This window comes from Protopterus annectens, chromosome 3.part0 (genome assembly GCF_019279795.1).
Source record: "Protopterus annectens isolate FY-2018-M chromosome 3.part0, PAN1.0, whole genome shotgun sequence".
NCBI classification, from domain to species: Eukaryota; Metazoa; Chordata; order Ceratodontiformes; family Protopteridae; genus Protopterus; species Protopterus annectens.
The window spans coordinates 1,918,476,865-1,918,498,636 of record NC_056731.1 but is presented as its reverse complement, the minus strand read 5'-3'; the positions used below and the strand labels follow the sequence as shown (position 1 = coordinate 1,918,498,636).

General features: G+C 40.5%; 1 protein-coding gene across 1 annotated transcript in view; it reads left to right on the top strand.

Annotated features, from left to right (window-relative positions):
* Window positions 1-21,772, top strand: part of NBEAL2 (neurobeachin like 2) — a 3,059,867-nt gene that overhangs the window by 1,677,566 nt on the left and 1,360,529 nt on the right. The window contains exon 16 of the mRNA XM_044066003.1: window positions 7,456-7,783. Coding sequence (XP_043921938.1) covers window positions 7,456-7,783 — 328 coding nt within the window. The remainder of the gene's footprint in view (window positions 1-7,455; window positions 7,784-21,772) is intronic.

Below are 21,772 nucleotides of genomic sequence, written 5' to 3'. Positions count from 1 at the left end.
TGGCAAGAGCAGATCCATGACTGCAGGAGAGTCTCTTTTAAAGCTTTTTTGAAGTTGAGGGTATTGGGAGTAGTTCTAATGGACAGAGGAAGTTTGTTCCAGGCTGAGGCAACGAAATACCTGTATAATTGTTGGCAGGTATTTTTTGTACTTGAAAAATGTGGAAAAGGACTGTTCAATGTTGTGGAACATTTTGAGACAGTTTCAAGACTTTTCGGGATATAAAAATAATGAAGACAAAACAGAGACTAAAGCATATGTACCCACACATGAGTTGGTTCAGCAGTGCCCATATTTATGTGGACATGTTAACACAAAATATTTAGATCTTCAGAAAGTGTCTGAGGAAGCCTGAGAAAAATTTCCAGTCTCCACACCCCCACAAGTACAAGCTGTTTTGGTCCAAAAGTCCCTTTGTTGATTCTACCGTCCTGGCAGCAGCAACTAAAATGGAGCTGATGGGAGGTTGCATCCACTATCCATTAAACAGGGAGATTAGGGTGATAGAAAGGAAGGGGAACTGGGTGGATGTTTCAGATACCTTTGCGTTATGAGCATTAAACTACATCACACACATGAACTGGTCTGTGAAATTTGGCAGGGCAGGTCTTGCTCTCTGAGAAAACATCCACTCCTGACTCTGCAACAAAGCTTGAAGCCACCGTGGACACATTGTTTTTTGTTACAAATCTCTCTATGCATCGCTTGCATAATGCAGCCAGTGGAGCTGTTAGAGTGTCAAGTGTAGATATCATGATGAGGCATCATTCCTGGCTTTGCCTGTGTGAATTTGCAAACATTTTCAAAGCATCCTATACCAGTGCCCATTATAACGACCCTTGTTTGGTCCATCAGTTAGAATGCAGAGGTGCAAACAAGAGGGGAAAATGCTGTTTGCCATAGGTGTTAGGTGTGAGACTCCTCAGCAATTGTGTAGTAGGAGCCAGAAGGAGTACAAGCCTCTTTTTAGAAAATGCAGGCATCAACCCTTCAAATCCAGTTTTGACATAGGTGGCCCCCTTTAATGGACCCATACCCTGAGGTTGTGGTGGTCTGCAGAACCATGGATGTCAAGGGACCTTAGTTGATAGGCAGCCTTACCATCCCTGAAGGGCTGCCCGACTCCTCCTCTCTGGAGGCATATCTTTCTACCTGCCCATGTAATTGGACATCATTCAGGATTTTTGGGTTGAGGCATAATATCCAGAGCATATCACATACGTATTTTTTACATAAACCTCCCCTCCTGAAACTGCTGTTCCCAGATGTACTGCCCCACCAGCATAAGAGAGGATTTCTTTTATGGCTGCTTTTTGCTGGTGGGACAGTACATCTGGGAAGCAGCCATAAGTGAAATCCACTCTCTTCAGAAGAGAGACATTTAAGAGGTCCCCACTTACATAGGTAACACAGGTTACCATTCCATGCCCTTATTTGTTCCAAAGAAAAACAAGGACTTCAGACCAATATTGGATCTAAGCAATCTCAACCAGTACTTCAGAGGGGCATGTTTTAGAATGTTCAGTCTGCAAACAATTTTGCACTGCTTACAGGCAAGTGATTAGATGTATTCACTAGACCTTCAGGTCACTTACCTCCACATAAAGCATGGGTGCTACTCGCTCCCAGTTCAGAGCCCTGCCCTTCGGTATCAGCATAACCTCCCAAGTGTTCACCAAGAACATGGGTATGGTAGCAGAGAACTAGAGGCGGCTAAGGATCAGAGTGTTCCCTTACCTTTGATGACAGGTTTCTTGCTGCCACATGGAAATGAATCTGTTGCCAAAGCCAGAGACTACTTGCTTCAGCTCAGACTGTCCTTGCGCATTGCAGTTAACTATGTGAAAAGGCAACTGCAACCAACCGTATCCATACAGTTCATTAGCTGCCACCTAAACACAAAATCCTGCACAATATTTCTTCCCAAGGAGGAGTGAAATGATTAACACTTGCAGTACAGAATCTGCTTCACTTGTCATTTCCTCCAGTAATTGTTTTCTTAAGGGTTCTGGGCCTCATGGCTTCTTCTATCTTAATGGTTCTCTTAGCGCATTTCCGTAAAAGGATTTTACAGTGGCTGCTCAGAGCACAGTGGTCAGGACTAATGAATTCTCTGGCAGCCAAATTACCAGTCTTTGCAGAAGTCCGCTTCAGTAGTGGTTAACCTCTTCATTGATCTTGCAGGGGAAGCTGTTTCTGTTGCTCCCACTATTGGCAGTGGTGACCACAGATGCTTCGTTCTTGGAGTGGGAGAGTACATTTTCAGGAGATGATGGTCTGAGGTATATGGACAGACCAGGAGACCAACTTTTATGTCAGTGTTCTGAAGATGAGAGCAGTCTTCCTACTGTTGGATGAAGTTCTGGACTCCAGAGATGATTTCCATCCAAACGGAAAACATGACTATAGTTTTGGTACATCATCAAGCACGGAGGAACCAGATCCTACCCCTCCTTATGCCAGGAATCTTTGAGAATGTAGCAGTGTGTGATCATCCTGGAATGCTTCTTAACAGCAACACACATTGTCTCACCAAGAGACTCTGCAAAACTTTTTTTTTTTTTTTTTGCATAATGAGTGGTCCCTCAGTCCAGAGGTAGCACATCAAATTTTTCCCAGTTGAGGCTTAACCCTGCTACAGTTTCTATTTCTCGTCAGTACAGCAATTATTTTGTCTTAATTTTCCCAAAGATGCAGTACATGAGAGATTCTGCAGTAGCGCAGTGGCCAACTAGGCGTTTTTATGCATTCCTCCTTTGCCCCTAAAGTCTGGGTTCCTACACAAGGCAATTGTATGGAAAGCCACATTGAGATGTTGTTCCATACTGGCCTAGGAAAATCTGGATCCCCCCGCTGAGGCTGCACATCAGGGCCCTCCTCCCCCTTGCAGCTGGTTCCCAGACCCAGAGAGGATCTTTTTTCTCACCCCTCTGGGTCGCCTCAATATAAAGCTATACCCACATGGATTCTCCAATTCAAGTAATGGCCAGAGACCCTTTTTTGTCTTAAAATTGGGGTAAGCATTTTTTCTGTCTTTCAGAAAGAACTCTACCCATAGAGTATACAGGAGTAAATGGAGACATTTTACAGTTTGGGCAGCTGTAAAGGAAATACTGTTTCAGTGTATCTGTCCTTCTTTTCCTTTCATATATTATTTTTTTGGGTTCAATTTATTCAACTGTATCAAGGCCTGACTAGCTCCAAGCTCCTGTTTTCAACAAGACTTCGACTCCCGTTCATTAGCCTCTCATAGATCATTCATAGGTTATTCTGAAAGGTGCGTTCCTGTTTCACCCCCCAATCAGAGGACCAGTCCCTCCTTGGGACCCCAGTTTTGTGTTAGAGGCCTTAATAAAGTCCCCTTTAAGCCAACATCTTCCATTTCCTTAAAATTCCTATCTTGGAAGACCTTATTCCTCATCCACAGAAAATTATACCTCTAGCTTCACAGAACTAAGGCCATCAAAAAAGACCCTCAACTGTTTGTTTCCTTTGCACCAAATAATTTTGGGTCCATAGGTTCCAAGATTATCTTATCCAGATGGCGCTCCATTTGTACAACAATTATTTATTCTTCATGTAATCGCCCATTGTCCTTTAGACTAAAAGCTCATGCTATGAGATCAGTGGCCACGTTCACTGCCTTCTTCAGGAATTTATTTGTGGACGGAATTTGTGTATCTGTTGCATGGGTGATACCGATGCCTTAGTACCTTTGGGCTGCAAACCCGATCTGTGGGAACCTCATCTGTTGTTGCATTACAGGCTGGAAAAAATTAGGAGCTTGAGGCAGGAACACTAGTTTTGCTGGCTGAGATTTGACAGGCAGTTCATGTACTTATAATGTATATCAGATAAATGTGGATGAAAGGAAGCACCATCATGGTAAGCACATAACTACTGTTTAACTTCACCTTGACTGACCAAACCTTGGCACATGTTCTGAAGAGTTGTGCAGTTATTCACAACATCCAAAATTTGTAACTAGTGTGTTAGCTCCTCAGAGTCGCACCTCTAGCAGACTGTCTTAACAGTAGGCATTGGTAAAGGGGTATGATAAACTGCACCATCCATTCCATGTCTTTGTGTTTATCGCCACATTAGCATTGTGTTCATGCAACAAGCATTTATAACCAGTCTGCCTGCATTATCAGTAAAGGAAGCTCTGCTTCATTCATGAACTTAATGTATTGTCACACACTCCATAGGAAATGTAAATAACTAACTCTTAGCAAACAGAGCAATCTGCTTATCATATACAATATTTTTGCAGTAAACTTTAAGTAATGGTCCCTTAAACATTTCCTTGAAGCTAAAAACTCCTGACATAAAAAGCTGAATCCACAATACCTACATTTATGTAAAGCTACCATTTTTCTGGGATATGTACTGCAATGGGGGAGTCTTGTATCCTAGTAAAACAAGGTCTTAGCTGTGTGTCACAGATGGGACTCCGTATATTGAAAATTAACATGATTATTTATTAGTGAAACCATAGTGCAGGTAAGTAGCTCATCCTCTAAAAATGTATGTTGGTTTTGACGATTTGGAATGCTTGGCTAGTGTATGTGAATTGTCACTACTCAAGTTATATGGAAAAACTGAATCAACAATGAAATTAAAACTAGACAGAATACGGTAGTACTTGTAAGTAAGAGCTGAAACTAACAGACAGCATGACCACACAGAGCACGTTTAAATTACTTAAAAGCATAAAAAGCTACAGTGGAAAAACACCAGTGATGGTACATTGTTGAAATGCTATGTAAAGTCTATAAAATATTATTCAGAAGACTGCCTGTGTAGTTATTATATAGGTTTAAAATGAATAGGAAGCAGTAATCCAGACAAAAAATGAACAAAAATAAACAAACATATAAATATACATGGAGGGATCGATTTGTGTAATGCACACAGTGTCTTGTATTCTGGGATGTTAAGGAACTTTTGAGTGAAATGGCAAACATCCATATGTGTGCATGTTTGTAACATACACGTAATAGTACTTGGGTCCCTTTTTATTTTTATTGTTACTATTTGTCCAGGATTTTGTTTAGTTTGTTTAAACTGCACTGCTTCCTAGTATTTTTCAGCTTTGCCACTTTGTTTTTAATCTTTTCTGCATATTATTGTCCCCGTTATGCTTGTTTGTGCTGGATCTATGTCAATTTATCGAAAAACCACATTGTTGAAACGCATATGGTTAACAATACAGTTAATCAAAAAACTGACATAAAGCCACATGACACCCGCCAACACAAATGTTGTTTTTGTATGGGGGCAAGCCCCCATGCACCCGCCACAACTTCTTCTAATTATTTATACAAACTCTGAGATTGCACTACAGTGGGGAAAAGGACATATTCCTCGATCTGTACTGTACCATGATCTCAGTCAGAACGGTTTGACAAATCAAATTGTCGACCATATTGTCTCAGCCGTATGAGTTTTGACAGTTTAGTCCTTTAACCAGTGGACATAGACCCATTTGTGCTGTCTATCAGACTTCTGCATTGCCGCCTATTAAGAGAAAGAAAAGGAGTAGAACCAATACTGGCTACTGTGACACATCTAATAACATTCTCTAATCTGAATAGACAACGATCGCCTTTGTGTGCCATTAGCTCAATAGTGTTTTACTCTTGCCTTGATCCCTAGGATCTACTGTAAGCTGCTTAATTTGCTTATTAACTTTTGTTTTGTTGATATCAAGCTAAAGATTGGGTATAGACTATGTATCAGGTTATTATTTTTTGATTTCTTATCAAGATAACAAGCTCGCAGATTTTTTGTAATATCCAGTGATTTTTGTAAAAGTCAAAATAATTTAGATTTAACTAAATTATAATTGATGGGATAGATAAAGTAAAATTTATTTTTGTGAAAAGGAAATGTCTTTATTGGTATCAGATTGTTTGAGGAAGAAGATTTGCAATCAGTGGAATGAGATTTGGTGATGTCTGTAAAATATTCATTGGTAGGTACTTTCTTAGCATCTTTGGATAGCTTTTATTAGTCTGTTTTATTGGGTGTTGGGGCATATCTGTCAGGTATTTGCTTTATTTTGGAGAAATTAAAATATTTTTTTTTTCTTGTAAAATGGAAGTCACGGCTAATTCCTGTCTATAGAAGGAACAGTTTAGCAAATTAAATGCCTTTAGACTATCACCAGCCACCTACCTCTTCTGAGGGAATCCTATTTCTTCTCTTCCAGTGTACAGGTATCTTGCCCTTTTGCTGCGATATGAACTTGGTAGCTAGTATTACTACTAGCTGTCCATTATTTAATTTTTGTTTATAGACTTTTTACTGATTTTAAAATCATATCAAGTGAAAAATTTTACTTCCAGCTGTGGAGAGTACATAGCATAAAATGTATAGTTGTATTAAGACTATAAAGAGGAGGAGAAACCATTATTTTAAGCAGGACTGTAGTGCTTTTTACATATCATATCTCAAACTTTATCTTCCCTGCTGAATCAAAGGCTTCAGCTTGTACTCCCAGCTTGTCTTCCTTGTTGAATCAAAGGCTTCAGCAGTGTGATCCCAGCTCTTTTGCCTTTCCCATTGTAACCTAGCTAGTTTCCCTTATTAATTTTCTTTTTGTACTCCCGATACTCCTTGACACCCTTAATCCTTCCTAGTAGGATTACTGTCATTCTGTATAAAATCATACAGTTCTCTTCCCCATTTCTGTAAAAATGCTATTTTTTTCTGCTCATGTGGATCAAATAACTAATTTTTAGAGATCAAGTAAAAAAGAAAATGGATGGGGAATGTGCAGTGGCTGTTAGCATCATTCCTTTTCTCTTATCTCCATGTGCCCATTCCTGTTTTGTAAGCATCATTGGTGTGATCATTGTGTGTATTGTACTTAGTCAACCACTGTAGCTAGATAGCACATGCATATAAATTAGTGAGCACGTGCAAGATCAGTGCCATTTTGTATAGGCAGTCAGAGTGAATACAGGCGTGAATAGAGATGCACATGTGAGTGTGTTTGAAGTAATGAGTTAGTCAGTTACAGCTCCTGATGTGTTTATGAACAATAAACAACGTGAACCCATCACAGTGCCTCAGTGTCTCATTTGAATACAAGAGACATGCGACAATTGGCACATGATTAAATGAATGAATAAAATACAGAAAGAAGCCCACAGTCTGTAAAATGATTGTAGTCCGTATCTACTTGTCCCTCCCACCAGTTCATGCTTCAGCTGGTAATACTGAAGTCTGGAATCTTCCATGTCATTTTCCTCCTGTAGAGATAACTTACCAATGGGAGTTCTCCTTGAGGATTGTATGATCCAAGTGGGGACAGTTCTTATTTTGTTTACATTCTTTATAATTTTGTTTTTGGAACTTGTTTTTAATTGATGATGGCAAGTGCCTTTAATAAAACTGATGCTCATGAATAATTTTCTCATACTTAAATAATTTTGTTTTTGATTTCAGCCTTTTGCTTATTGTTTCATTGGTTCTGCTGGACATCGAACACCCACTACTACAACTGTGTTTACCTCTGGCTCCCTTTCTCCAGATTTGTCTTTCACATCCACTGTCTCACTGAGCCGGTCTCAGTCCTTGCCTTCCACTATGTTAGGTCCTGTAGGGGGAGCAGGATTCAGCTTCACTTCCAAGGAAAGAGTTGTCCACACCATTCCAGCTGGTACTCAGGATGCTGACTGGGGGAGCCCTACATCTCTTGAGGGTCAAATGGGATCTGTGTTTATCTTCCATGAAGCCTTACAACCATCCCAAGTTAAAGCACTTTTTTCTTTTGGTAAGTAACAAAATTAAAATGTAAAACATTTTCTAAGTTTTGTGAGTTAAACACAGACTGTTTAAACTAAGGTATGTCTTTATGTAAAGTGAAGATAATTTTTTTATGCAAACAGAAATTTTTATTGTCAGAGGCTCTGTGTGGTATTTTTGGACATGTAACACAAACACGTGTGCTCACACATGCACATAAATGTATATTGCTAGTAGTTTACCACAAAGGATTGAGAATATGAACTGCTAAAATGTTTACCCTGTAGTCCAGGGTTTTATTCCATCTGCCTCTAGTTGCCTGTAGTCTGACTGTGAGCAAGTCAGTTAACCAGAAAGTGCTCCTGTGCCATCCTTGTAAAGAGGCTTGTGCCTCATGAATTTGCCTGGTTTAGGAATTAATTTAAAATACATATATGTATACATTTGTATATATTATATTATATACATATGTATACAATATATTTGTGCGCACACACAGACACACACCCATAAATTTGGTTGACTTTAAACATTACTTTTTTTCTTAATTATATTTGTTGCATTGGAATATATGTAAACGTTGTGCACGTGTGTACATATGTGTACACCCCAAATATTCATTATTGTATTTTATTGGGATATTAACCCCCTCATCTTATAGATTGCTACCCACTATTTCTCATACTTTGCTAATCCACATGCCGCTATCCAAGGCTGCTGTTTTATTTTTCACTCTTGCTTGCAGAGGTTCTCCTTTAAAAATAATAATTCTGCCTGATTTCTACTTTTCCACTGGCAAGGTATCACTTTTTTGGTGGCAAGTAACAGTGCTAACTGGCTTATAGGGTTCAACTGTGAGGTGGAAAAAATAAAAAAATGAACTTGATTTAGTGATACTGCCTTGGCCACAGGAGATCACAAATTGCAGTCTTATCTTACTACTTCACACAAGACCGAAAGTGATGTTTACAATCCCCCAAAGCCCTCTCCCCTCCAGCAGCAGGATTTACTCCCTGCAACATTTCTGTTCAAATGGGACAGAATATAAAAATATTTATGCAAGTATTGCCTCCCAAACACTGAATTATCTCCAGCAGGTCATAACATAGCTGTAACAACACTTGCTATGTCCCCATTATGTATTCTCTGTCTGAATGTTTAGGATTCACTCCCATGCCCTCTTCTTTTCTTCTCCTACCCTGTGATGTTGGCCTCTTAGTATTTTATACATTTTCCCAATTAATTGCTGATGTACCAGGGCTGGCAGTCCAGATCCCAAAATCCAGGTAACTATACCTGATGTGCCCTGTTGTTTGTTTTAAATTTTAAGTTCAACTTAATTTCTTATAATTCATGCAATTCCCCAGAGAAGTCCATATTAATCCATCAAACTCTGTCCAGTGTAATATCCAATGGTCCTTAATCTGTTCACAAAGTTTCCCAGACAATGTCTTGTTACCCAGGTATTAATATGTCTGTCAGCAATATGATACTGGCAAAAGACTGAGAAGGTTGAGATGTGCCCGAAGTCCTCACACCAGGCCCAAACCCTAACTACTTTAAGTAGATTACAAACAACTAATATGCTTCCCACTGTAATCAGAAAAAAGTTGTTTACTTTTGCTTTCAAACTCCTACCCCCATTAAATACAGAGTCCAGTGTTTCCTTTCTGGCCAGAATTAATTTCTTTGATGGTACCTCTTATGTCAAATTATTCTAATAATAATAAACTTTCAAAATAACTGCTTGGTTGTAAAATTCCAACTCAGATATTCCCATTTCTGCAAAAGCTACAGTAAGCGTGATTCTGCTCCAAGACACCCTGTGCTGTAACCCAGCCCATAAAGACCAGCAGTCTAGTTCAGTGTGTTATAAAATCTCCAGAAGTGGGGAAAGCGGGTGGGCCTGAGAAGTCTAAAGATGTATAAGCAAGAAGAACATCTGAACTGCTTGACTAAATGGAGAAAAGTATGGCACTAAATATTTCCATTTATCCCAGAAGGAATTACCTTTAAAACAGCAAGTCATAGGCTTTGTCCTTTGTCTATTGAATATTTGAAGACAGAAGGATTCCAAGATAGAAGATTTTGTCTCTGGACTCCGAGCAGGAAAGCCTGTATTAACTCCTACGGAGGGTGGCAATTTAATTTGGAGAGACTCTGTTTTAGTCAGGCTAAGTTTATAACCAGTTAGTGAACCAAAGATGTTCATCGTGTTACCCTGCTGCAGTCATCACACTTGGGTTGTCCTGCCGTCAGGTGGTCCCACAGTCGGCCTGAGTTCCAAAGTCTTGGTCCGGCGTTGGTTGCTGTCGCTTCTTCCCTGACGTCAGTGCGCCAGGGGTATATAAGAGGCATCCAACGCCATTTTCTTCAGTCTTTCTTACTGTGCGGTGCCCGAAGCAGTTCGCAAGTGCCGGTCGGCCGACACCTGAGATTTTCAAATCGAGTTTCAGTCCGAAGTCTTCAATAAAGCTAAGTACCCCATTGGGGAACCTTTTCTTGCCTCAGTCCGATGTCAGAAAAAGTTAACAATTGCATTTCTTGTGGGAAGCAAATACCTCAAAAGGACTTCCATTCTTATTGTATTCCTTGCCTAGGCCCAGACCACGATGTCACAGGTTGTCGGTTTTGTGCTAGGTTTAATAAACGAACTATCAAACGCCATTTTGACTTCGCACGACATTACTTTGGTAGGAAATTTAATTATATCATGCTGTCGGAGCAGCCGACGACCGGCATGCATAAAAAACGCAAGGATAAGGACAGGCAGCCTAGGAACAAGCCAGACTCCGAGGCCTCTGCTGGGCCTGTCGCCGGTTCTCTGGTTTTCAGTGAGGCACCTACGCAGCCCCTGACGACCGCAGAATTGGAACCTCAGACAGCTGCGGATTCTCAAGCGGAGTGTACTAGGCCAACGCAGCCATCTTCTTTAGGCCCTTCCGACACCGGAGCAGAAGGAGACCCTGGTGCAGTGGAAACACCTTCGGTTGCAGAAGGTGTCTTCAGAACGACTACACTCACCATTAAGTCTTATGCTAAGCTTTAAAACTCCATTAAAACCAAAAAAGACTGTACATCGGTCTACAGTTCAAGGCCCCATGCCTAAGAAACAAATGCTTAAGATGGTTGAAGATTTGATTACCCTAATCAGGGTTTCCCATCCCCCTCCAGATAAAAGACCAAGACAAGAGGAGGATTATACTTCCTCTGTCCAGGTTTCAATTTCCTCAGATTCTTCTGAGGAACAGGATTACACTTTTCCCCCTTATGAAGACTGATGCTGAAGACTCTATCCCCTCAGCATCTCCCCCTGAAGACTACTCCTTTGGGGAAACTTTACATACCATGAGGGAACATTTCCACTGGGAAGGCCAGGACTCTCTGATTCTAAGAAAAGGCTCCGAGAGTTCCTTTTACTACCCCAGCACAGACCACTTGCTATCCCTCCAGTTTTAGATATTGTGGATGATGTTTACGTGGAGTCTAGTCTAAATCCAGACTCTCTACCTCCTGCTCCAGCCAAACCAGACAGATACTACAGAGTGCCTGACTCATGCAAATTCCTTTATAAAAGCCCTGTGGCTGCCCCAGAAACAATTTCCCAGGGTCCCAAGGGGGCTAAAGCTTCTATGGCTAAAATCCTGTGCCCTCTGAAAGGGATTCCAGAGCCCTAGATAGATGGGGAAAGAAAATGTACACCTCAGCAACTCTGCTTATGAGAGCATTAAATTGTCAGTTTCACATGCTGAAATATCAGCAATTCCTAATGTCTCAATTAAAGCAAAAAATGAGCACACATAAAGAAAAGTCTGAATTCAAGGAAATGCAGGATCTGTTGCATGCAGCTGAACAGGTGGGCAAACATACTTTACAATGTGGATTTGATTAATTGGGAGCTTCCTGTAGAGCAGCTGTTACTGGGTCTGTCATACGTAGACATGCTTGGTTAAAAGAACAAACCCTGCCTGATCATGTTAAAGCAAAATTATTGGATGCACCTTTACAGCAGGATGTATTATTTGGTGTCAAAGCAGAAGAGGTCTTAAAGAAAATGGATGATAAGGCAATGTCTATGCAGACGGTCAAGGATTTCTTACAGGTACAACCCCCTCGTTTCAGCAGAAATTGGCCAACAAAAAACTGGTCCTTTCCAGCTTCTGACAGATCACAGAGGGGCAAATACAGATGCCCAAGGGGCAGAGGTCAGTCCCAAGGCCCTTACAAACCTCGCCAATGGGGTACTGCTACCCAGAAAGGAGGAGAAGACAGGCCCCAAGCTAGCAGAAGACAAACACAATGAATCAGTCCTCAAACTACCAAGCAAATCTCTCCTGGCAGCTCCCTTGGGAGGAAAATTAGCATTTTTTGCAGACAGCTGGCACATCATCACAAAAGACAAATGGGTCCTAAACATTGTCTCACAAGGATACAGATTCCACTTTTATACCTTGCCAAGGAAAAAAGGAATGCCAAACCTGCCACCAAATCAATGGGCAAAGGCACAAAAACAAATTACAGCTCTCATGGACATGAGAGCCATTCAACAGGTACCTACACAGAAGCAAGGACAAGGATTTTACTCAAGACTCTTTCTAGTCCCAAGAAAAGACAAAGCATGGAGACCCATTCTGGATCTTTCACTTCTGAACACCTATCTGCGAGTACCAAAATTCAAGATGCTAACACTACAGCAGCTTCTTCCCATGCTGGGCAAGAATGCTTGGCTAGTAACGTTGGACCTCAAGGAGGCATACCTGCATGTCCCTATCAGACAAAATTGCAGAAGATACCTCCGCTTCATTGCAGGTTCAACACACTATCAATTCTCTGCACTGCCCTTTGGCTTATCTACTGCGCCCAGCGTCTTCACAAAATGCCTGGCACCAGTAATTGCATACTGCAGACAAAGAGGAATTCAAATATACCCATACCTGGATGACTGCCTTATTCAAGCAGAAAGCAAGGACATTATTTTAAAGCATCTGGGATTTGTCAAACACCTTCTAAGTTGCCTAGGGTACACAGTAAACGAAAAGAAATCAAAACTAGTGCCCTCATAAAACATAATATTCCTGGGTGCCAGCTTGAATACAACGGCCCAGATGGCTTATCTCACGCCAGACAAGCAACAACAGCTGATTCAATATTTCAAAATAATGGCAACAAAGAGACCCAACTCCGTGCAAGAAAAATTCTGCAGGCCTTGGGATTCATGGCATCTTGCATACTACTAATACCATTTGCAAAACTGCATATGAGGAAATTACAATGGTACCTGAAAAGCGTATGGACTCAGCACAGCCACAGCTTGGAAACAGTGATACCACTCATTCCCTGCCTTCAACAGGAGTTTCTTTGGTGGGCACAGTCATGTCACCTCAACAAGGGTCAGTCTTTCATCTTACCCACAGCCAGGCAAACTATGACAACAGATGCATCGGACTATGCTTGGGGAGCACACATGGCAGGACAGTGCATTCAGGGCAAATGGACTACAGATCAAAGGCATCTGCATATCAATCAAAAAGAAATGCTAGCAGTACAGAATGCCCTAACAGCTTTCAAGGACCTCTTACACCCAGGACAACTAATAATAAAGACGGACAACACCACAGTAATGTGGTACATAAACAAGCAAGGGGGCACACATTCCTACCCTCTATACAGGCAAGCAGTGACCTTGTGGAACACAGCACTGTCTTACCAGGTTCATTTACATGCACAATTTCTGCCAGGAAAGAAAAACACTTTGGCAGACGACCTAAGCAGAAACATCATGGATCCACACGAGTGGAAACTAGATCCACAAGTATTTGCAATGATAGCTCAAAAATGGGGACGCCCAAACATAGATCTATTTGCCAGCCCCCAAAACTACCAACTTCCAAAATTTTGCACAAGGACATTCCATCCACAAGCTTGGAAAGTGGACGCCCTCTCATTCAGTTGGAAAACATTAACAGTGTATGCCTTTCCTCCACTGCCTCTTCTAGCAAAGGTACTGCTGAAAGTCAGATTAGAGAGGCCACAAATGATACTCATTGCACCAGACTGGCCACACCAGCATTGGTATCCAATTCTAAGGAACGTGGCCCACGGCCCACCATGGATTTTACCACAAATTCCCCACCTGCTCACCCAGCGAGACAATCAGATTCTACACAGCCAGCTCAAGACTTTAAACCTGGCTGCATGGCAAATTACCTAAACAACCAGCCAACTCCTGTATCCAAAGCTGTTATGGATGTCATTCTGGAGGCCAGGAGGCCCAGCACCAGAAAAACCTATTCAGGCAAATGGAAAAGACTTTGCGCCTGGAACCAGGCTAAAGGCCAAAATCCCCTTGATCCAAACATTTCTCAGATTCTACAATATTTAACTGAGATGTTACACAAAGGACTTTCCTTTTCATCTGTTAAGATCCACACCTCAGCAATTTCAGCACATTACAATACGAATCCTCCTTTATTCTCACATCCACTCCTAAGACAGTACCTCAGAGGGGCTAAGAACATAAGACCACCCAGGAGAGCACCAACACCTACTTGGGATCTCAACTTTGTTCTGGAAAAGCTTACACTGCCACCTTTTGAACCAGCGTTTTCAGCTGATTTGAAATTTCTTTCATGGAAAACTGCCCTGCTACTAGCAATAACCTCAGCTGGAAGATTTTCAGAGCTACAGGCACTAATGACAGTGGAGCCTTTCCTCTTTTTTCATCAAGACAGAGTCTCTCTACGATCTAGCCCTACCTTTATGCCAAAGGTGGTATCCATTGTGGCCTTAAACCAAACCGTTCATTTGCCCACCTTTTTCCCAAATCCCCAGAATAAAGGAGAAAGACTCCTGCACTCTTTGGACATTCACAGGCAATTACGTTACTACTTGGATAAAACTAAGGCTTTAAGAAAATCTGAACAGCTCTTTGTAGGCTATGCTGCAGGATCACAAGGAAAAGCTATCTCAAAACAGACCATTTCTAAATGGATAGGGCATTGCATACATTTCTGCTACACGCATCATGGGAAACCGGTACCTGCAAACATTAGGTCCTACTCCACCAGGGCTACAGCTACATCAGCAGCCTTTCTCAGGGGAGTGCCAACCAAGGATATTCTGGAAGCTGCAACTTGGAGTTCAGTGCACACCTTCACCAAACACTATCACTTACCCCTTTATTCTAAGACTAGAGCTGGTTTTGCCACTGCAGTTTTGCAGGGCCTACTAGCTTCTCCTAACCCTGTTTAACTCCACCACCCATCCTTAGCTTTGGGATTCAACCCAAGTGTGATGACTGCAGCAGGGTAACACGATGAACATAGTACAGTTTTGTACCTACCATAAATGTAGATGTTCAAGTGTTCACCCAGCTGCAGTCCAGGTTACCCTCCCTCCATCCCCTCTGAACTAGCTGAACTTATGTACACCACTCTAGCCTATACAACCTCTGTGGTGTATTTGTTTGTGCCTGAAGGTATTTTATTTTTATATATATATATATATATATATATATATATATATATATATATATATATATTGCCTACCTATTGGCGGCACCTGACATCTGGGGCAAGAAAAACTGAAAAAAATGGCGTCTGATGCCTCTTATATACCCCTGGCGCACTGACATCAGGGAAGAAGTGACAGCAACCGACGCCGGACCAAGACTTTGGAACTCAGGCCGACTGCGGGACCGCCTGACGGCAGAATAACCCAAGTGTGATGACTGCAGCAGGGTGAACACTCGAACATCTACATTTATGGTAGGTACAAAACTGTACTTTGTCCCTTTTTTCTTTTTTTTTTTTTTTTTGTCTTTGTTATACAGCACTTTATCCAAGTTACTGTTAAATATTCCCAGGTATATCAGCAAATTGCATAAAGAGCCAACTTCTGTTTATCCTCTGTAAAACATCCCCCCCCCCCCCCAAACAAAATTGCTTAGCCAGAATGCCATGGTTCTGGGTATAATTTTTCCTTAGAAACTTCCAGCAGTCTAACTTGCAGTGTCACCTCTAGGTGCTTCTTAGTTTCCAGTATTGCAACAGCATTTGTAATTAAGGTATTGTGTTCATTCAGAATAGTACAAATATACTTTTATAGTAATGAAGCAAGGCAAATAATGAAAAAATGTGGAGGGGAGGCAGCATACAGAAATGTGGTTGCCTTTCCCATTCATCTTATTCATCCTCAGGCAGTTATGCATACCTTAATGTTTAATGTTATAAACAGCTGCCTTCAGATTAACAGGGTTACATTTGTAACTCATGCACTTAAACACTTAAAGTACAATATTACTGCGCATGCCATCGTAATACAGAGAGAGAGAGTAGGCCCAGGAGAAGGAAAAAGGGAAGGGGGAAGAAGAACCACTTCCCTTGAAAACAAATTATATTAACGTACAAATGTAAGCACCATTTCAGAAGCTGTACCCTATTGTGTCCACATTTTAAATATTATTCTTGCTTAGTGATGAAATAGTCTTATCAGCAGTCCTACAAATCCAGTTATTCCGGTACTTTGGTGAGCTGTATGTCATCACTAATTCTCTGCAAGTTTAGGCAGATTTGATAAATCTGATCCCTTCACACTAAATGCCACTTTCTTCATCTATATCATTTAGTTCCAAAGTAGTGGAATAGGTTTCAAATGTGTAGAAAGCTTGCTAATTGCAGAAGTGGCCCTTGAAGCTTGTGTCTGCACAGAGGGGTACAGTGGATCCTGTCCATCACTTCTGTCACTACTTAGTTGTTCCAACCAACAAAACTACTTCCTCTGTGTCTCAAAAATATTTGATCCCACAGACATTGCAGTCTTTATATAGACAGGATAAAGCAACCTTAAATTTATACTTCAGTCACCTGCAGGCTGTAATGGCAGGGAAAAATGACATTATAGTCATTATCAGCCAATGTATCCACGTTTCCAGTCTTCATCACCTTATCAGGTGACCACATAGCTGATAGAACTCTGTTTTGCTCATAAAATGCAAAGTGGACCAAAATTTGTCTCTGCTCAGACCTTCTTACTTGCAGCAGAGCAACAAAAAAAAAATCCTCCTGTCCCAGGTATCTGTGACGGTTCTGCAACCTTTCTTGTTGTATACTCGAGAAAGGCATTACCTTCCTCCTCCTCAGGGAACCCTGTGAAATGGATAGTCTTGTGCCCGTCTTCCATTTTTTGGCACTTGAATTATTTTTGCCCTTAGTTGTGCTTATGTTTTACCTGCTTCAACTCTTGTGGGGATTGCGTCAGCTGGCCTAAGTGATCCATTAGAGTATGCTGTATTTCTGTACTCTTTCTGATGACCTTCTTGTAAAACCTGCTAGTTGATTACTCATTTTTGCAAGACATGGCGAGATAAGGTCCAGTCTTTTGCCCGAGCATGATGCAGGAGCACTGACTACACTTTGCTATGCTCCTTAGTCAGCCATTATAAGTGAGGCATGCATTGCAGATGACCAACCTTATTTTTCTCCTGGATGCCTTTTCCTTTTACCCTTTTTTTCTGAGGCATATAAATAGAGTGCGAGGATCCTTCCTGCCCCCCTTTATAACTGTAGCCACATGTTTACAGCGACTGATTTGCTAGTTTACTCACTTTGCAGACTATCTTTGGATAGTTTCCCATACCATCCAGAAGTCTTCCCTCTGTGCTTCTGTTCCTGTGTTTTTACTGGAAATAATTGTGTTCAGTATATTTTGTTGGTTGTTACTTAAACGTATAATGGACTGTTATTGGAGAGCTGGAAATGAGTGCAAAACCTTTTTTTTTGTCTTTCTTTCCAGTGACACTTATTTACTGGAACTGCTCACCTGGGAAATTGTTGAAGTAAATGGTGGAGTAATCCAGTACATTTTATAAAGAATGAAATGTTTCAAAATTAAATTACAGTTACGTTTCCACTGACCTTATTTCTCAGTACTTCTCTACAAAGTCATAATTGAATACACCATCTGTGTTTGATTTTGACATAATTTTTCACCCTGTAACAAATTAAATGTATCAAATGCTTTCTGATCTACAAATGTTATTTTGAATTTATGTATTCTGGAGAACTCTGGTGGTCTGGTGCCGTTTTGTGTGCTATAATAGGAACTGACAGTTTCAAGTTATATGTCAAGACTGTTTGCATTTCTTTCACAGGGCCACGTACATTTATTTGAAAGTTTCAACACTCATCCAATTACTGTTTCAAATCATGCACCAATAAAACTAAGATAAAAATGCAGGGTAATGAAGTAAAAATGAAATACTGGAGCTTTTACCACCTATTTGTTAAAAGGAGAGGAATTCAAGGAATGGGTAGTAGAAATCAAGAGTTGTTAGGGAAGATAGACATTTCATCAGACGGAATAGCTAGTAAGCAGGATAAAACAAAGATAAGTTTAAAATAAAATAGGGTAGAAATAAAAGAGAAAAATATATGGCTAAGAAATAATAGGAATTATTTAGAGAGGCTAACAAAGGTTAAATATTCAGAACAAGGGGGATCTCACAGAACAAGAAGAATAGCAACTGCAGTGTGCTAAAAAGAAAATATTCATATATTTGGATAATATTTATGAGTTTCTGAAGACTGCTGTTAAGCAACGATTTTTGATAACTTGAGGGCGCAAAAACTTTTAACACAATGACTTAGGCAACAGAAAGTAGAATGAGTTGTCTCCAGACATATAGAGCCTATGGCAAGAAAAACAACAAGAGATACTGTAGCAGTATTAGATATTTGGGAAATGTTATGAAAATTTGGATAAAGCAGAGGAATATGGAAAAGAAGAGCAAGCACAACTGAAAATATTTATGGAAGAGTTAATTATGCCAAGGTTACAGGTAGATGAGGCTCAACAACTAGTAGTTAAGCTAGGGGAGATTAGATAAAAATGGTGATGTATACCCAATCTTCAGGGAGGTCTCCAGGAACAGATGGTATTCCTGCGGAAGTTTGGAAGGTAGGAGGGAAAAAGTGATAAACATCTGAAAGATTGTGTTTAGTAATATTTTAAAAGGAGGGGAAGCACCAGTAGCTTGGAAGAAAGCTGTAGTATCTGTTATTACCCAAAGAGGGTAAAGACCCATCAGATGCAGCTTCGTATAGACCCATTTCACTTTTAAACCATGATGATAAAGCGTCTATACTAGGTAAAAGAATGAGCAAAGATGTTGCCAAAATTGATAGATATGGATCAGTATGTTTTTTGGAAGGGAGGCAAACATTTGACAAACATTTATAAATAGAACAGTGATGGTCTAGAGGGAAGCAGAATGTAAGAAAATGCTGCTTCTTTTAGTGGGTCTTAATGCAGAGAAAGCATTTGGCAGAGTAAGGGAATTTATGAGTAGGGCAGTGGAAGCATTTGCATTCCTGTTACAATTATAAGGTTAATCAGGAGGATATCAGTGGCAAGAATTAAAGTGGTAGGGCTTTTGTCTCATAAATTGTGCTTGCACAGAGGAATCAGGCAGGGGTGTCCTCTTTTCCCTTTATTAATAAGGGAATCAGAAATCCAAGGATAAAATTGGTATGGTAATCAAGAAACGTTGGCTTTATTTGCAGATATTATTTTGTACTTGACAAATCCAGAAAAGGACATTTTGGTGTTGAACATTTTGAGATAAGTTTAAAATAGGTTAGAAATAAGAGAAAGATATATGGCTAAGAAATAATAGGAATTATTTAGAGGGTCTGACCAATGTTAAATGGGATATAAAATTAATGAAGATAAAACAAAGGCTAGTGCAGTAAATTATGTAGCCACACACTAATTTGTTTAGCAGTACTCATCTATATGGACACGATAAGATGAAGTATTCAGGTGTTTGGATTAAAAAGGCTTCTGTAATGACAGCTAAGGATGTGTGGGAAGAGAGTAAACAAAAGATAATACAAAATACAAAAGCTGAGAAACTGGAAGCTCTTGTTTATGGATATGGATAGTAAGATACAAGCAGTAAAAATGTTTTTTCATCCCTTTAGTTTTGTATACAGATCAGTGTATAATTTTTTTAACCAGAGAAGCTGATTTAATAAAGAGTTGAAGGAATTTATCTGTGAAGGGAAGAGGGCAAGAGTTAAATGGCATAATTTGATCCTCCCAATAGAACAAGGTGGTATAGAATTGCTGGATTTAAGGGGCTATTTAGAGCTAAGCAGTTAAGGCTCATATTCACAACACAAACAGAAGGTTATAATTCAAAGTGGAAAGGGTTAATAATGATGAAGCAGGGGAGAGTTTGAGAAATAAGAGAGTGGGATTTTGGATGCAGATCCTTAAGGAGAATAAGAGTCATACAGAATATTATATTTGTAAAGTTGCAGAAAGTATTCTAATAACTAAGTCGACACAGGAATGGAGAAAGAAGAGTTTGCCAGTAGGTGCGACTGCGAGTGTGGTTACAGAAAAAAGGCAAAAGGTGGCTGGAATATCCAAGAGAAAACTGGCAAACAAGTCAAGGTATTGGGAACAAATACTAGCTAGATAGGGAAAATAATAGGGAGTGATGAGGCCAAGGGGAAGTTTGGACTGCAGGTTAAAGACATGCTTTCCTATCAGGGATTGAATCGGCTGTACCTGGCCAGATTAAATCCAGGTTTTGACAAAAAAACAAGCCACCCTGGTGGACCCTTAGTGTAAACAAACTGTACAACAAGAGAAAGAAGCTAATGTCCAAGAACAAGAGGGAACTGGCTCAGCAGATGAAGAAATTCCTCTCTAGCTTAAACAAACACATCTTGTCAAGTCCTCCAAAGGTAACTATGAAGCAAAAATAGCCTCCCTAATTAAGGAAAGTCACAAGGCATGTACTTTAACTACATCTGAAATCTAAAAGGGAATACCCAGCTATGCTCTGAACTGGTTGTGGATAGAACCACCCATACTCAACCGGAGGTAATAGTCAACCTGCTAGCTAACAGATTTGAAGAAAAGTTCACCCCTGTCCCTTCCAGTTATCCCCCAAAGTGTACTTGTCACCATTCCTTAGCCTATTATCTCAAGAGAACAGATCATCTTAGTGCTCTGCAAGGTCAAAAACATGGCATCAATGAGACCAGACAACATCCCAGGTTGCCTATTAAACAACTTAAAAGATGACCTAGCAGACCCAGTTGGATTCCTGTTTAACTACAGCTGCCAAACTGGCTGTGTTCCAGTGAAATGAAGGACAGCAACAGTAATCCCTCAGCACAAAGAGGGATCACCAGCTGACCATGGGAATTATAGTCCCGTAAGCTTGACTAGCCTCGTGTGCAAAGCCATGGAAAGTGTCATTATGGACCTTATTAACAAGGGTATACGTAATCTCCAAACTTTGGGCCTAATAGAGTTTAAATTAATTAAAGGTAGATCATGCCACTTTGAGAAATTCACCAAGGCCATGGACGAGGGAAAGACCATGAATACCTTCTGTCTTTACCTAGCCAAGACATTTGAGACAATCTCCCACTCGGGTACTATAGAGAAACTCTCCCAACTGAGAATTAACTTCTGCATTATTAGATAGGTAGCCAACTGACTCACCGATAGGATACATACCATCAAAGTGGGTGACTTCACCTCTAGCAAAAGATCAGTCACCAGTGGCATACCACAGGGGTAAGGTGCTGGGCCCCTTACTGTTCAAAATTTATTTCTCAGAAGTCCAGGCAAACTTGGGCGGCCTGTGGCTGACCAAGTTTGCTGACGATTGCAAATTCGGAGCAATCATTAAATCCTCTAATAATGTTAATATACTGCTGACCAGGATAACGCAGACAAATGATTGGTGCCAAAGCCACGAATTAAAGCTAAATGCAAAAAAAATGTATTATTATTTCCTTTGGGAAAGCTGACATCCCTGCTATTGTAGACAGCACCCCCCCCTCCCCCAAGTGTAGACCCAGTAGTATGTGATTTGGGTACTCCGGTTGATAGCAGCCTGAAAGTTGACCACCACGTATCCACACTAGTAAGGAAATCCTTCAATGTGGCACATCTTATAAGAAAAGACATCACATCTAGATCTAAGGATGTT